The sequence below is a fragment of the Pieris napi genome, chromosome 17 (genome assembly GCF_905475465.1).
Source record: "Pieris napi chromosome 17, ilPieNapi1.2, whole genome shotgun sequence".
In the NCBI taxonomy this organism is placed as follows: Eukaryota; Metazoa; Arthropoda; class Insecta; order Lepidoptera; family Pieridae; genus Pieris; species Pieris napi.
The window spans coordinates 12,062,732-12,079,421 of record NC_062250.1 but is presented as its reverse complement, the minus strand read 5'-3'; the positions used below and the strand labels follow the sequence as shown (position 1 = coordinate 12,079,421).

At 36.1% G+C, this 16,690-nt stretch overlaps 3 protein-coding genes across 8 annotated transcripts; 1 reads left to right on the top strand and 2 right to left on the bottom strand.

Moving 5' to 3' along the window:
- Positions 1–1,987: 1,987 nt before the first annotated feature.
- LOC125057809 (vacuolar protein sorting-associated protein 41 homolog) lies at positions 1,988–6,909 on the bottom strand. 2 transcript variants are annotated; one of them, XM_047661713.1, is made up of 3 exons: positions 6,755–6,909; positions 4,867–5,068; positions 1,988–4,560 (listed from the first exon to the last, which is right to left on the bottom strand). In XM_047661713.1, exons 1-3 carry the CDS (start codon positions 6,881–6,883, stop codon positions 2,477–2,479), a joined length of 2,415 nt encoding a protein of 804 aa, XP_047517669.1. In that variant the 5' UTR covers positions 6,884–6,909; the 3' UTR covers positions 1,988–2,476. The 2 variants fall into 2 exon arrangements, with proteins under 2 accessions (XP_047517669.1, XP_047517668.1); XM_047661712.1 differs by lacking the exon at positions 6,755–6,909 and having other exon boundaries at positions 4,867–5,457.
- A 2,506-nt stretch (positions 6,910–9,415) lies between these two features.
- LOC125057825 (beta-1,4-N-acetylgalactosaminyltransferase bre-4-like) lies at positions 9,416–12,292 on the bottom strand. Of its 2 annotated transcripts, none has more exons than XM_047661739.1 (4): positions 12,154–12,292; positions 10,584–11,065; positions 9,986–10,342; positions 9,416–9,695 (listed from the first exon to the last, which is right to left on the bottom strand). In XM_047661739.1, the coding sequence occupies exons 2-4, from the start codon at positions 11,012–11,014 to the stop codon at positions 9,509–9,511; spliced, it is 975 nt and encodes a 324-aa protein (XP_047517695.1). In that variant the 5' UTR covers positions 11,015–11,065; positions 12,154–12,292; the 3' UTR covers positions 9,416–9,508. The 2 variants fall into 2 exon arrangements, with proteins under 2 accessions (XP_047517695.1, XP_047517694.1); XM_047661738.1 differs by lacking the exon at positions 12,154–12,292 and adding an exon at positions 11,909–12,034.
- On the top strand, positions 11,414–16,452 carry LOC125057810. 4 transcript variants are annotated; one of them, XM_047661714.1, is made up of 9 exons: positions 11,414–11,590; positions 12,102–12,423; positions 13,352–13,500; positions 13,570–13,718; positions 13,798–13,946; positions 14,051–14,216; positions 14,628–14,891; positions 15,031–15,968; positions 16,240–16,452. In XM_047661714.1, coding segments are annotated over exons 1-9 (2,283 nt in total). In that variant the 5' UTR covers positions 11,414–11,589; the 3' UTR covers positions 16,385–16,452. The 4 variants fall into 4 exon arrangements, with proteins under 4 accessions (XP_047517670.1, XP_047517672.1, XP_047517671.1 ...); XM_047661716.1 differs by lacking the exon at positions 11,414–11,590 and adding an exon at positions 11,740–11,758; XM_047661715.1 differs by lacking the exon at positions 11,414–11,590 and having other exon boundaries at positions 12,101–12,423.
- The last annotated feature ends 238 nt before the right edge of the window (positions 16,453–16,690 follow it).

The following is a 16,690-nucleotide window of genomic DNA, read 5'->3' as shown; positions in this document are numbered from 1 at the left end:
CTACAAATTCTGTGGTAGAAGGTACCTAAAATCTTTCTTGTATCACAGCAGCGTCACCTTCTTCATTACATAAAGCTACTTTACCCGCGTATATTCGAGGAATAAGATCAGGAGCACTTCTCGACACCGGCAGCTCCATCAGTTTTATAAATGACAGTTTTTCCTATGACTATGCAGGTTAAAAAGAAAACCCTGCAATCAGATTATTTCTATGGCCTCTCTTAATCATACTTCACAAGTAGAAGGTCAAACTTTGCAAACCCTGAAAATCGGAAATCATAAATATGATAATGTGAATCTTCTTATCGTTAAAAATCTTTGTGCTGACATAATTATCGGCCATGACGTCCTCGAAGAACATTCATCGCTTCAAGTATGTAACGTAGCCGAAGCATCGGTACCAGCTGTACCCCTTTTCGCGAATGTATCTTCCAACTGCACACTTATTGCTATTAAGTCTCAAAGGGATATATATATGCATATATAAATCAGAAACCTTATAGCAGAAGGCGTGATTGAATAAAGTAAATCACCGTTGAGGGCCCAAGTACTAATAACAAAAAGCTAAACTCATAGAAAACGTCTTGTGTTTGATTACTCTCAGACAATTAATCGTTACACAGAACTCGACGCGGTACCCTTTACCAAACATTGAGGACTTAGTTTCGAAAGTGGAAAAGAATATATTTTTCAGACTAATAGACCTGAAAAGCGCGTACTATCAAGTACCTATACTACCCGAAGAAAGAAAATTTACCGCTTTTGAAGCGCTGGGAAATTTGTACTAGTTCAGGCGTATTCCTTTTGGAGTAACAAATGGTGTTTCGAGTTTCTAACGAACAATCGATTGGATTTTAAGAAAATAAAAGCTTCAAAACACACATGCGTATCTTGATGATATAACTATTTGTGGCCGTACTCTTAAAGAACACGATCATAATTTAGAAAGTTTTATGAATGCCGTAAAGAAATACGGTTTAACACTGAGTATACAAAAATGCAAATTTTCTCAAGAGTCAATTAATATTCAAAACCACATAATTAAACATTGACTAAAGCCACTGATTAATTTACCTCCATCAAGCGATTTACCGACCTTAAGAAGGACACTCGGCATGTTCGCACATTATTCTAAGTGGATTCCAAACTTTTCTGAACGGATGCACTCATTTGCTAATACGACAACTTTTCCGCGCACAAGCGAGCAAATTAAATGTTTCGAAGGCCTGAAAAATGATATCGCAAAGTCTTCTAGACATGCAATTAATGTAAATATACCTTTTACAGTCGAAACTGACGATTCCATTTCAGCAGTACTTACGCAAAATTAGACTTAGACCTAGATTAGACTAGACCAGTGGCGTTTTTCTCAAGAATGTTGTATTCAAGCGAACAAAACCATTCCGCCCTTGAAAAAAAAGAGTACGCCATAGGTACCACTTTAAGTTGGTAACTGACCAACGCTCGGTTCTTTTATGTTTAATATGAAATATTCAAGTAAGATAAGAATGAAAAGATTCAAAGATGGCGTCTAGAACTTGCTGTTTTCAAATACGATATTATATACAGACCGGGGAAAGAGAAGAACAATAAAATATGACACATGCATCAATCATCCCAGGCCCACCCATATCTACCACCCCTACTGGCTACTACTAATTTATAGTAGTACTGTAGTAAATTACAAAATAATTAGTCTGAAGCAAAAAATAATTTGCTAGCTTCACTAGTGGTTACCTCGTACAATATTGTACTACACGTCGGAAATATCTGCGAACCTCGCTGGAATGCGCTTCCCCGCACCCCGCCCCGTTTTCGCCTATCCAGTACCGTTGCCAACGCAATCGCCGACGCACGTATATTATTCTTTAATCGCATTTTAGTGTTTATTGTTTCTCTGTAAATTTGTAAATAATTTGAATTTTAAATAATGTAAATAATAAGTATTTGTAAATTTTAAGTAGGTACGAGTATCAATAAAAATAAGTACACAAATAAAATATTTTTTATTTTTACATCTTCAATTTTTTTGCTATCTCTCCAGTTTGTATGACGTCATTAAGCCAGGTTCGCAGATATTTCCGACGACTTGTAGTCTCATAATTATACAGATTAGTACAGATTTAGTGGCTGTGTAACCATTGCAATTTGAAAACTGTGGTTGATGAGTCACAATTTATCTGAGATTATAAAATATAATTTATTATTTAGTTAATGTAAGTGAAGAAATTATAAACCATAAATAAATAAAATGTTTAATTGATTATGCCTTCTTAACTGAGGAAATATGTTGAACATTAAATTTAAAAAGCGTCATACATAATGGTATTATTAAAATATATGGATTCATATTTTTAGTTACCCTATTAGAAAAAAGATATAAAATTACACATTACATTAGGTATGGTGGATATATTACTAAATAATAAATAGTTTAAAGTCTGACTTAACTAATTCATATTCAGGCAACCATTGGTCACATTTTAACAGCACTACACACACTGCATCCCTCACGAATACCATTTGGCAAGCACTCTATATGAAATGAATGCCTGCAATTGTAAACAACTAAGTCAGAAGCATTTGATAGATCTCGCATAATTATTCGTCCCTGGCAAACACTGCACAAAAAGTCATCAGTGACAGATATTCCTCTCTGCTGATTTATTATCATCTTTTCATGTAATTCAAAATAATTTCTCAGTGTGATAACCTTGCATGCCTCCTGGACAGACATCTGTAAGTGATAGTCACACATCATTTTAACAAGGGATTCTTTAAGGTCTTTTATTTTGCATCCTTGCTGTATATTTTGTATTAAAATCCTGGGGTCTACATAATTTCCTATCCTCTTTAGCAGTAAAGTTACACACTCTGGCTTATCAACTGTTTGTTTTATAAGATCACCCCATAATTCTCGGTCATTATGTTCCTGGCAAAAGTTTATGGCTTGATTGATATCTTTCAAATTTTCTATAATAATCTGTAAAGCTTCTCTTGTATTTCCAATTCGTCCCAGCAAGAACACCATCTCAGGGTAGAATTCATTTCCATGGCATATATCCAATGCCTCCTGAATTGGATAATTATCACTACATTTCAAGAAAGGTAACAACTTTTCCCGGGCATATTTAGCATACAATTTAACCAGCTTTCCATGATAGTGGCCATTTGGCTCTACTTTGCTATATGCATCCAAGTATTTAAAGAGGTACAAATCATGGTTTCTCAGTTGTTCCTCCACCACTTCAATAGGAATTTTTGCTTCTTTGGACTGCAGTAGAGGGATAGCGGTGTCACAGTCAAGATTCATTAGATCTAAGATTTTGTCATATATCACAGAATACATTTTGTATTGAGTGATCAATTTAAAAACATTTTTGTGCTGAATTTTCAAATATGCTGTTAAAGCTTTGTCATATTTCTTTTGATAACAATATAGAAGAGCCAATGCCTCTAGGTAAATATTTTTATCTACTTCAGTTGTCAACAAATGCTCTAAAACTTCTTTTATAATCACACCTGTTTTGTATAAGGCAGGATTCCATTCTTGTACCAATTTCAACAGTCCTACGGGATCTACATTCAAATATTCATAAATAATAAGTTCATATATGTGTGAACTTAAGGCTTGTTCTGGATTTCGAGGTACGTAAGCACTAACCATTCTAAGTTGATTAACTTCAGCAAATTTTAGAATTTGATTTTCCCATAAAACTTTGTCGTTTTTACAGATTCTAGCACATAATATTGCTGCTTCTTCAAATAGATGCTCAAACAACAAGTGGTCTAAATACTGCACACCTACAGTAACAACAGAATGCTTGGAAGTTCTACCTCCTGCTTCTTCTAAGACTGTGATAGCTTTTTCATATCGTCCATGATCTATTAACCAGCTTACTCTGTCATCAATATCATATGGGCTTGCAATAACTATATCTTTTGGTGACACAATAAAAAACCGACTCTCCTCAATAAGCATATCCAAATAGTAATCATTACAAGAGTATTCTTCATATCCCCTTATATTCAGACTATCGGTAGAGACTTCACAAAACTCACAATCTTTGTAATCAGCAACAGATAACACAGGTCTTTGTGTTTTCCCAGTTTCAGAGTCAGGCTCTTTGGGCACTCCCAACAATACAAGTTGATCATTAAAGGGGCCTAAACCACTAATGAAATAGTCACTTTGAAAGGTATATACAGGATCAACTAAATACTCAGTGACATCACGTGTTTGTAGTTCAATTAAACTCCTTTTTCTAATAATACATATTCTAACAGTATCAACCCAGCCTATCATTAGAGTGTTATGGGCAGACCAGAGTAAATTACATCGAAAATCTTCTATTGACCTGTTTAGGGCTTTTTCCCATTGAATAAGTCCCAATGAACATCTGGCAACTAAATCATAAACTCGAACACCAACTTCACTTGCCCAAGCCACAAACCGATCATGCCAGCAAATAGCTTGAACATATCCTTCACATTCACAAAGGACTGTACTACGTAGACGATTCAAAAATGTTTTCTCATATAGTGTTAGTTTATTATCACCTGGAACAATTGACCATGTATAATTAAGGTAATTTATATTTAATATGAATAAATACAGGTTCTGTTTTAATTTTCAGTTCTGATTTTACATGCCTTCTATTAAAACCTTAGATAAAGCTTGATATTTTTCTTAAGGCAAGTAGGAACATGCCCACCAACCTAAAACAATTATTCTTTTAAATCAAACCCAGCATCTCCAGATTATAAACATTTTGTGCATTAACATTAAGCCACAATGGCCATTATTCAATATTAGATGACATAAATATGCAACGCAAAGTGTGAATCTTAAAATGTACAATATACCTGTGAGAAATCTCCTGCCTGATCCTGATTTAAAATAGTGGGGATCCAAGGCAACCGACTTGACTACTCGACCCAGAGTCAAGTTATGAGTATTTTCATTTGTATACAGGCCATAGACTAAAACTTTGCCATCATCAGAGCAGCTAGCAATATAGTCTCCGTTTTGATCCACGGAAATCTTGTTGACTGCGATAGCGTGAGCCTGTAAGTCCTTATGGTTGTGATCAGGGGATATTGGAACAGTATTTCCTTCATGGTCAAGCAAATGGATGACGCCCCATTGCGTACCAAGGCATATAAATTTAGTATGTACACTTATACAGCTGACTGCATCTTTTAACAGTATATTTTGAACGTCATTACCCATTCTATCGTATTTCAATTTTGGCTCCTCATCCGGAGGTAAACTATCACAGCTTTCTAAGTTTAACGTCATATTGCATAACTATTACTTAAACAGTTATTTATAACAAATCATTGCAATAAGAAATTATTCGTAAACACTGTTTTATTCAGTAATAATAATGAATAATATAACTCAAATGAAAGGAAGGAGTGACCAGTGACCACAGGTTTTTTTTTTTAATATTATGGCAATGGTTTTAACTTTATGCCAGTTTCACTTTCAAGTAAAATAATGGGAAACTACACGCGAGAAAAAAAACACAGACATCAAATGGAAATAAAGGGATAAGCTGGTTAAAAACACACACAAAAAGTGTGTATCTACACAAACATATTACATCTTAATATTATTATTGATTATGAAAGATGATAATACATTATAATACAATAAAGGATAAAGCAAAAGGCAGGAGATTTGAGTCGGAAACGGAACATGAAGTAGGTAATTGTACGGAATTCAGAAAGGAGGTGGGGTCATATTAGGAACAAGAAAAGAAAATATGGTCGAGGTCACCAATATCTTCTCCACACTTGCAAATATTACTATCAACAATACGAAGAAATATTATCAATTTTCATGCCGACAATATTAATGGCATCATATATTAAACATATATTGAGTTTCTGACAAGTAATGCTACGCCACCATGGCCATCAAATCTATGTTCTCGCAAGCTGGTATATCCAGGGATCCTAAATAGGTACCCTGGCTTCAACCACGTCTCAGATAACGCGACAACAACAGGAGAATGTTTATTTATCAAATATATTTAATCATGTTTCTTTGGAACAACACTCTTGCAATTCCATTGAATTGTCTTGCAATCCATTATTTTTAATAACATTAATTGATTTTACTTTTTCATTAATAGAGGCAACGTGGGACGGTTTCAGTAAGTTTGAGTTTATTAAAGTAGTTATTAATGCTAGTATCATTTCTAAGACATCCGATTTTTCTTCCTCTTTATTTTTGTGACCAACCAGAGCACTGCCATGTTTAGGCTCTGGAACTTGGAAGTCTTTCAATACATTATTATGAGCAACAAGATCATAACCATGTCGAGGATATGAGGGATTAGTAGAATTATTTTGAGATACAGCCTTCGCTGCGGAAGAATATGCGGGTTTTGGAACTTCCGGAATTGTTGAACTTAATGCATCTGCGTATGAAGGCTTAACTATAGATCAATCTAAAGCGTGGCCACACAAGGAACAGCAAGTTTTTTACATTGTTTCGTCGGAAAAAATATGCGTATTTTGCGTAAAATTCTTCCCAATTGCCGTTCTTTGTGGAAATCTATGAGGGAAGTCTATGAACAGCAGTGGACGCCTGATATGATGACGGTGACAAACTAAGACGGAGATAGCGCGAGACTTAATGCTTTTCTTAGGAATTTGTGAAGTAAAAGAGGCAGGTTGTTATGGGCTAATAATAATAAAGTAGAAATAAATACAACCCATTATAGCAAAAGTATTCACTTACAAAATTTTCCATTTCTAACAATGGCCGCAGTAGGCCGTAATAGGCCGTAGTGACAGAGAAGTCATAATATAGTAAACTCGTAACTTCTTCTTCAGATATCTTAAAGTTATTGCTTTGATAACGAGACATGATTGTCTAATGGGCTTTGTTCATTAAACGTTATTTCATCAAGTTTACGTGCACTACGGCCTTTAAAGCCTTCAAGTTGAAGGCACGTACAGTGTTATTTAAATTCACCGAATACTCTTCTTACAACACAATCTTAACTACATCTCACCCAAAAGGCCAAAGATGCGAGTTTGTTTGTCACGAGTTTTAATCATGACAAACATTAGAGTGGATTTTGCTAAATTGCTATCTCTTTCTGTCAAGGTCATTTCATGGATCCACCTAAATAATCTGAAAGATTATCATATTAACAAGCCATATCTCGAATGTGTCGACCAATATAATACAATGAACTTAGATAATACTAACATATTATTAGTAATGTGTGGTGCTACGGAAAACATCTAGAATAGTGACCGCGCTTAAATAGCAAACGAAGTAACATATTGTTGATCATTTAATTAAAACGCCACGGATGAAAAGTCAAAAAATAAAGTTTAAGATTTTATTTTAAATAGGTTTATAGTAGTTTTCTTCTGCGCTAGCGGCTGCAATTCCACTGACCACTCTTACTTTTCAAGACTCATCACTCAAGTAGACTGTAGAAGTAGTTTTAAACACAGACTAAGAAGGCGATAGGATGAAGGATCACAGACTTCATTCTATTGATAGGACAGAATATAGGATTATGAATTATAGGAGAATAATGATTACGAAAGGACAGATTATAATTGAGGAAAACACTGCGGTTACAGAATAACGTTATTATTTTCTTGATAGTGACATATGCCTAATTATTTTACGCTGTGGTTTATTGATGCATAATATATTAAGTGGCCTAAAGGTCTAGATACCAGACCATAAATTTAAAAAAATATATATTATATTAAGCGGGAAACGCAAAATTAGATATTTGTCCTATATAATATATATCATATAATTTCGTAAAGCCGGTTTAATAGTGCAAACGTTATTGTTGCATATTAAAATGAAAGCACGGTGTCATTATACCCAAGATTTTAGAAAATATTTATCGCCTCTTGGGCAGAAAGTTTTATCGAATCTTTTTAACACTCTACTAGGAAAGTATCAAAATTAGAATGACGACACTTTTAAACATTATTATATTTATGTTATATGCCATCAACTAATCAATCTTATGGACCAAAATATTAGAATTTTAAAAACATTTTTTTATTTAAAATTTACAGAGAGTCACACCAGGAACCCTGAAAGGATGCCTTTAGTGTAAGTAAAAATCTGTTTAATTATAAAGTTTTAGTTATCCAATTGGTATTTCATTTCTGCAAACTCCCGAAAAATAAATACACCACATTATGTTAACCAAAACTCAAGGTTTATCGATACAATTGTATGGTGTTGTACATGGCTATTTGGTTACGAAACCCTTGCACCATTCAGGACACTTTTGCGTTACAAAAATATAAGTAAAATACCTAGTCAGTTTACAGTTATGTGTCTGGATCATGGCTTAAATATATATTATTGGACTTATGCGATCGATAAACCGACGCCTTTTGAAACGTTTCTGTTTATGCCACACAATACTGTACACATTGATCTTATTGATTCGTTTTTACACGCACATAATAACGATTACGTGGAAAGAGTCGCTTTTTGTACCGAAATTGTGCTAAAATATTTGTATGTGCTAATCTTACTAGTAGACTCATTTACGACGATTAAATCTTAGAAAGATAAAACAGTTAATTTTTCTTAATAAGATAAATTTTATAGGTCTAATAATATGAACATAGAAAATCACTTTCAAAACGAGCCTTTACATGTTGCTCCTTCAGCCCCAAGTAATTTAGAAATTGGCGACGGCCCTTCTTTAGATTCCGAAGGAATGGGAGCGCTATCTCAAAACCAATCGATCGCTCCACACTTTTCGGAAAGCACTTCACACAAATGGGAGGATTTACTTGATGATCCATCATTGTCAGAGATTTCTAATTCTACGGAGGAACTAAAAAAGGGGAAAAATCCAAAACGTAAAACTGCTATCAAGCATAATGATAAAAATACAAAGAGAGAGGTTTCCAGTTTCAGCTTTCGCAAAGAAAAGTATACCACTGCGGTAAAAAATTGGTTAAACCATATGGATACAGACACTGCCCTGAATAGTTCAGGGAAACTAAAAGATAGCTTTTCTTCAACTCCGCGGGCATTCGGGGAAACGGTGAAAATTAAAAACACACAACAATTTACTCAATCACAACTCGCCAACAAGAACGGAGTGATGAAATATGTGAATCCGAGGGAAATTAACACAAACGAAAATACAACACATAAAGTTAATTCCATAGCAACCGGTAAAACCGCTGCAGAACTTGAAAATTTGCAAAAAAGAAAACAGAAAACATCTCCAAAACTACCCGAGGCTGTAAATAATTGTAAATTCGTGGCACCACTCAAAAGCCGCGACAACTGAATGTAAGAAATGAAACTACTGTGACCTGCAGAAGTATTTCATTTCTATCGGTTTCTACATCTGTACAAAGAATTCATTAATAAATAAAGCTACACAAGTTATAATTCATTTTCATTTTATTCGACTGAGCGCGATTATTTAACACAATTGACCAATGACTAGCAGCGCTTGAATAAGGGGTGCCAAGGGAGTCAGGTGCGCACTCTGATGAGGGCGTAGAGGCGTGTGTGGGTGACAGGGGCGAGGGGGGCGGGGTGGTCGGGCGCTCGGAACCCGTCCCTCGGCTCGGGCCCCGTCTCCAACAGCCGGTGCCGAGCCGCGTTCTTGCGCTCCTGACGGTGCACCAGCATCCGGTACCTCGACATCTCCGGGGGCAGTCTGCATGCATCGATGTAACATAATTGAATACAATTAAACTTTTTCAGGATAGGACAGATAGAATGAATACCTAAAAACATATGTAGGTATATGCAACCGACCGAATATTTCTATTCTCTTACGTTTATTGGAAATTTAAAACTATTCACCGGCTTAAAAAAAATACCATACGGTCCTTTCCTTTACTTGTGTGAGTTCGCTTTAAAAATATAGAACCTAGGCGGGAAGCTACGTGAGATTGACAAACAGTCAATAATTTGGAGCTTATTTGAAAAGGGTAAAAGCCTCACCTTAAAATATCTAAAGCGGCGTGCCGCAGGCGCAGCGCGAGATCGTCGTCCTCTCCGCCCCAGCCTTGAAAGCGGTTGGAGAAGCCGTCGATCTGGCGGAAGTGGTCGGCGCGGATGGCCAGGACCCCGCCTGTTAGGGACTCGTAGGGTAGATTGAGGCGGAACTTGTCGATGCTAGCGCTCATGTGTCGAGGAAGGCGAAGGCAGGCGTAGATGTTGGCGGCGTTGACCGGCAAAAGGTCTACATCGTGCAGAATGAGACACGGGAACCTCTCCTCGAGCGCCCTCCGCGCGCCCGCATTGTACAACAGCCCCTTGTTGAAGGGCTTATCATCTTGTTGTTCAATGACATATATCCTGAAATGTTAATCTATACTTGACGTCACATGTTCTGTCTTGCAGTTGCAACATTGGCAAAATTATTTTGAGAGGTAATGTTTTGCAACTTCCCCTCAACACACCACTGCCATATTTTACAAAAGCAAAAGTTACTGACAACTAGTTAATAATATTTCCAACCCTTAGCCTCTATCATAAGTGTCATAGATATGCTAAGCATATAAGAAAATTCTTTATACATTTAAAAGAAAACACTCACTTGTAGTGTATATTTTGTTTCCTTAAAAAATTATGTATATATGGAATAAATATATCCAATTGCTTCTGTCTTTTCCTATATGTAACAAGTATAGCCACACTTATCAGAGGATTGCAGTCCTTTGGAATAAAACTGCCATTTGCAATTCCATGTGGAAGAAACCCGTCAACATGCCCATTGATTTCCCAATCATCTGGGTAATATTTCTGATAAATATCCTCATATCTGCAGTCTGGGTTAGCTCTTTTCACTAAATTAGGGTTTGCGTGTAAATAAATGTGCTTCTCTATTTCACTCCTAGGAATGCATTCATAGTTATAATATCCATAGCATGCAAAAAATTGAATCAATGCAATCAATCCCAGGATGAATGCAATGAAAACCTTGAAGTAAACTTGCTGAAGCCTTTTTAGAGGCAACCATTTGCGCATTTGGCTGGCACGTCTTGTCTATTATGGTTTAGCTAAGGCATGTTGTATTTTCTGTTGAATAAAATATGTTATAAATATTTAGAATTGTTTAAGTTACAAATTATAACTTTTGTTATGTCCTAGTTATGCAGTTGGCCTAAATAGCCCTCTGTATTTATTTATAACATGTTTATTATGTGGATATTATATAAATTAATTTTAACAAAGGCCATAAGTAAAATGAGACTGGTGGTGGTAACCAATAAGCTAAGTTTCAAGATACTTGTAATAAGGATTTATGAAACCAAACATTCTCAAACATAGTTGTCTTTGTGATGACATGCAATGCATTTTGTAACAGATATATTCCCATAGGAAAAATTCTCTTTGTTGCAGTTCTCTTATCACTAGTATTGCACACATCCTCATTGCTTATCAAATGTAGGGCAAACTGTGTAACTATTAAATAGTATTGTTTATTTATTATTCATTGAATCAAGACCAATAAATATGGTTAGATTAGTGTTAGTTCTCAATAGTTTAAATGTCACTGGCAAGAATAATTTAACTTGTTTTGTTTGAATTTAACCACATACAGTAAGTGCACATACTTTATAGTTCACAACTGTTCTTTATCTACAACAAATTATAAGTCTCTAAAAAAAATTACAAAACAGTTTTTTTACATAATAATAGTTTACAGTCAGTATTTTGATAAAATTAATCTTGTGGGATTAATTTAAGTCAACCTCAATAAACTTCAGTGTAAGAAATATGTTACATGTTTATTAAAATATTGAATTAGTCATAATAAAATTAGGTTAAGACTAGATATTTAAAAAAACCTTAATTGAAGTAAAAAAAATGGTTCTTATATATTAATAAATGTTTTATTTTAATTTTGGTTCTACTTACTGTTTACGTATCGTAACTGATGAATTGTGACATTTAGACGTAAGTCACAACACGTACAAGTATAATGAATTTAAGTACGACATGCACTATAACTTGCGGCGAGCAAGTACAATGTTTAATGCTTATATCTAATTTTAAATTTAATAAAATTAAAGAGGCAAGGACGCAGTGATTCTTAAATCTTTTATTTTAGTGTTAACAAAAACAATGAAAGAAAAACAAATTTGGGTGACAGAGGAGCTAACCTGTAAGCCGCTAGACAACTATGAGGACATATTAATATTTCTGCAAGATCCACCAGCGTGGAGAACACTATGCAAAGAGCTACAACCGCATAGTGAGAAGGTTATCAGAAACATAAATGTAAACAGAGACTTGGGTGAGATATTACTCGAAAGTCCACAAGTATTCTGTCATATGGAACCGGATGCGGAAAATGTCAAACGCGAGGATCGGAAAACCTTACCAAAAACAATAGTTTGTCACGACATGGCAAATGGATATCACGATGATAGGTAATTAACCAATTTTTCAAAACTTATATTTTTTATGTACATAAAATATACATAAATTTTGTGGAATTAAAATATTATATATAAAACTAATTATTTATATTGGTACATTTACACTTATAAACGTCAATATTAAAAAAATGGGAAGGTCTCAATTAATAAATTTACATTAATTAACTAACAGTTTTCAAATCAAGGGTGGTCAACGGGCGAGAAAATGAATGAATGAAGAATGAGCCTCCTGCTCGATTGCCCCCAGTAACCTAAAAAAAAACTTTGTTTGAACTTTGAAGTTTTTGTTATATGTAAAAGGAATATATAAACGAAGTTCGCGGGGGCAGCTACCCCGCGAACTTCGTTTCTCCTTAATGTGATTTTACTTAGCCTACCTTTTTAGTACACACCGACATGGAACATTTTGCTATGCTACCCCAGAGACTGTTCGGTTTTACGGAATGAAAACTTTTATTTTCTGTGAATTTTTCGCTATATACCTCAGAGTTAAGTCATAAGTATTTAATTAACAAATAAGGGTTGGTGATAGAGGGGTGAAAATTGGGCCCCACGACACCATACATTAATCAATATGTTATACACAAAAAAATTTGAACAAATTTCCCTTGACATTGTTTGATTTCAATAAATAACATAGTTTTAACCTCGCGAATTTGTCACATGCACGAGTCTCTCATTAATTTTTGGAATATATACTATTATAAATAATATATAATAAACACGAAGTATTAGTGTTTCCTTTCGTGAGAACAGTGTACCTATCACATCCTTAAAGGCCGGCCACGCACACACAAAATATGTTAGATGAACTGATCGTTAGAAGCTTCTTGTTAAAAAAAGTATTCTTTACTGCTTGCCGCGTGTTATTTTTATTTCAAACTTGTAACCAAATAATAGTTTTAGAACTTACTTGCAGCATGATTGATGGAACGGGAAACTCTGACGCTTATAGTTTTTACAACTGGGGTGGTGTCGATATCTTTATATATTTCAGCCATCACTTGATTACCATTCCTCCACTGAGTTGGATCAATGTAGCACACAGCCACGGAGTGAAAGTTTTAGGTGGGTTTTTACTTGGTATTTCAATGTACTATTGTAATATTATTTTACTGACGAAATGGTCGGTTTAAGGGACGGTGATAACGGAATGGGGAGAAGGTGTAGCGTTTTGGGAGCGCATCCTTCAATCGGAGACGGAATGGCAGAATTTGGCAAGTGCTCTCGTCGCTATAGCCAAAACACTCAAATTCGATGGCTGGCTACTTAATGTAGAAAATAAGGTTATAAGGAACGATCTAATCAATTTTATTTTCCTGCGAGAAACATTTCTATTTCACCATTGTAAATACATCCGATTAGGTTTCACGGCCGGAGTCATTGGTGCAGTTCGTGAGGTACCTTCGCGAAATGCTGCATGCTGAACTAGCCGACCCCGAGCTGGTTTGGTACGACAGTGTCACTGGAGACGGGCATCTCAACTGGCAGAACGGACTCAACGAAAAAAACAAGTTTGATGATGATATATGTTTTCGTTGAAGAAGATAAATGAATTGAAATCGCTTCTGATATCGCGTTCTTGCTTTTTATAAAAAAAATCGTTGTATATTTGCAGAGTGTTTTTCGACGCCGCTGACGGGTTCTTCACGAACTATTCTTGGCGAGAGGAAGACGTCGCCAGTAGTGTGAAGGAGGCCGGCTCACGCTTGACCGATCTTTACGTTGGAATAGATGTTTGGGGGCGAAACTTCTACGGCGGCGGACAATTTAACACGCAACAGGTGTCGAGATATAGATCAACCATATAACCCTATTATTAGGTTCTAGCTGTTGCCTTTGCCTCTGATTATGGTACTCTGACGGAAATAGAATTTTCACGTTTTTCCTTCTACTCGCCTTTTTATTTGGATCTTTCCTATCTTAATAGGCTCAAGAAGGCGGTAGACTTTGGCACCATGTGCAGCCAAACGTAAGCTGAATGTTCGAGTTCTACAAATATAGAACTAAAGAAAAATGGATGGTTTTTAGGGGTCTGTTCTTGTTTAGATGTTAGTTTGAGGTTGAGACAGTTATTGTTATTGGTTGTACTGAGCCGTAGCTACGCTCAGAACTTGCCTTGCCTTAAATCAGTAGCAATCAGTTTGGAATGTTTATACATAATATATTTGAAGCTTATTCTCATTCCCGGTCAGGCTGTTCGACTTGTTCACGATTATGGTTGTTCATTGGCCATTTTTGCGCCGGCTTGGACTCACGAGGCCATGTCTGAGGAGCAAGGAGACTCTAACGCAGTGGCGCAAGCGGAAGACTTGAATAACTATGACCGCTTTCTGCTACGGGAACGAGCTTTCTGGGGGAGTATCTGGCCCTTTTTAAACACTAAACTCCCGTCAACTCTGCCTTTTCAGACTTCCTTTTGTAGAGGGCAGGGAAAAAAGCGGAGAATTTATGGAGAGGTAAGCGCCATTGAACCAAAAAACATAATATAATTCATGTAAAAAGGAATTATATTTATATACAATACTTTTTGTTGTTCACAAAAAATAAAATAATTGTATTAGATAATATCCAATACATTATTATTACTTCTTCTAGGTGATATGTCCTGTCCCTTGGTACAACTTACGGCATCAACAATACCAACCGAATAGCTCCCACGGCCCACACGGGTACTTGCTTTCAACACTTGATAACATCGTCAGCCTCTCGAGACTAGGCTTGTTCAAGGACAAAGCTGGGATATTGCACTACCGAAAGACTATCGAAGATAGCAGACTAAACACTGAGGATCCAACTACCAGCAAAGAAATGGTGTTTTCAATGAATCCTGATAGTATTAGTAATATGCACGAAGTAGAAGAGACGGTAGAGGAACCAGCACAAAGCGAAAGAAAATCTGTTAAACGAAAAATTACATGGGTTTTACGACATTTTTTCAAAGTAAAATCAGCAAAATCAGACGACGAAGTAACTAAGTCCAAAGAAGACGTGAACTCAAGTCTGAATACCATGAGTGAGATGGACGCAAGAGAAAGAGGTCCTTCCATGGTGCAGATGTCAATCAGTCTGCGGTTGGGAAACAAGAATATGAAAACAAGGTATGCACTGGGGTATGTGCCCGATGAGCTGGAATGCCTAGAACCGTTCTTCGAGGACAGCTTCACGGGCGGTTCTTGTCTCAAAGTGAATCCGTCGGATAAAGTGTCGCAGGAGCACAGACTCTCCAGAATTTTCTTCAGCGACTTTGTCATCGAGAATAGGTTTATTGCGTGTGTCGTAACAAAGACTTTAGCCGGTCAGGAGGAGCAATTTTTGAATGTGTTACTATGGATAGAGAGCGACAGCAGCGAGAGTACGATTGTGCTCGTGGGACGCCGAATCCCGCACGCTCAGGGCGCGGCAGCCAGCGGGAGCCCCTTCCAGCACGTATATCCAGCGGAGGGGGCCGATTTGCGCCGTCTGCAGACCCACTTGCTACTCAACGAGCCCGGTTTTTACATGCCCATCGAGAACTCATACCGCTGGAACGTTCGGTAAGACAATCTTTTCTACTATAAGGCAAAATGATGACTTTGATTTCCATTAATTTATCAAATTATCTCCATATATAAATCTTCATAAAGCTAAAATAGTTCTCGTTTCATTTATTTCTACGCGTTTTCTTAGTAGTTATAGCTTTCACATGTGATTAATGTTTATATGCCTCCGCATATTATTGCATATTTATTACAATAACTGAATCAGTAATTTTTCACCTACCTAATAATAAGTCGTCACAATATGTACTCGTACGAATATCGGCAGTTACTACGAGATGGAAGTGGGATCGGCAAGAGTGCAAGCGGTCGGGTGCCGCACGGGGTTGGACGTGGGGCCGATATTGCTGGGACACTTTGGGCTCTGCCGCATCGACACCGAGCACTCTGATGCAACGCAAGCGACTCAATGACAGTTGTTTATGTAGTATTTAGGTAAAAATAAAATGTTTTAGAACAAATAAAGTGTTTGTTTAATCTGTATAGTATTTAATTTCCTGTTTTATGTTTTTGACACGGTGTAGATACCTTTTACTATTATAATTGTATGTACTTATGTATATAGTTTCGAATTAATAAAATGATAACCTAAAAAATCTAAATTACTTGTTAGTACCTATCTGAACATTATTATCTATGTACTTAAAGAACGTACGTACTCGATAACTTACCGTGTGCATAATATAGATTTCAACAATTACTTCTTTAACATTTCTATA

What these genes read in the sequence shown, in the direction of transcription:
- LOC125057809 (XM_047661712.1), bottom strand. Translation starts at nt 5,302, where the DNA reads ATGACGTTAAACTTAGAAAGCTGTGATAGTTTACCTCCGGATGAGGAG. An exon ending in AGGCAGGAGATTTCTCACAG is followed by an intron (nt 4,561 to 4,866) that starts GTATATTGTACA and finishes CAATTGTTCCAG; the next exon opens with GTGATAATAAACTAACACTA.
- LOC125057825 (XM_047661739.1), bottom strand. Translation starts at nt 11,014, where the DNA reads ATGCGCAAATGGTTGCCTCTAAAAAGGCTTCAGCAAGTTTACTTCAAG. An exon ending in AAACAAAATATACACTACAA is followed by an intron (nt 10,343 to 10,583) that starts GTGAGTGTTTTC and finishes TTAACATTTCAG; the next exon opens with GATATATGTCATTGAACAAC. An exon ending in GCCGCTTTAGATATTTTAAG is followed by an intron (nt 9,696 to 9,985) that starts GTGAGGCTTTTA and finishes CGATGCATGCAG; the next exon opens with ACTGCCCCCGGAGATGTCGA.
- LOC125057810 (XM_047661714.1), top strand. An exon ending in AATGGATATCACGATGATAG is followed by an intron (nt 12,424 to 13,351) that starts GTAATTAACCAA and finishes ACTTACTTGCAG; the next exon opens with CATGATTGATGGAACGGGAA. An exon ending in CCACGGAGTGAAAGTTTTAG is followed by an intron (nt 13,501 to 13,569) that starts GTGGGTTTTTAC and finishes GGTCGGTTTAAG; the next exon opens with GGACGGTGATAACGGAATGG.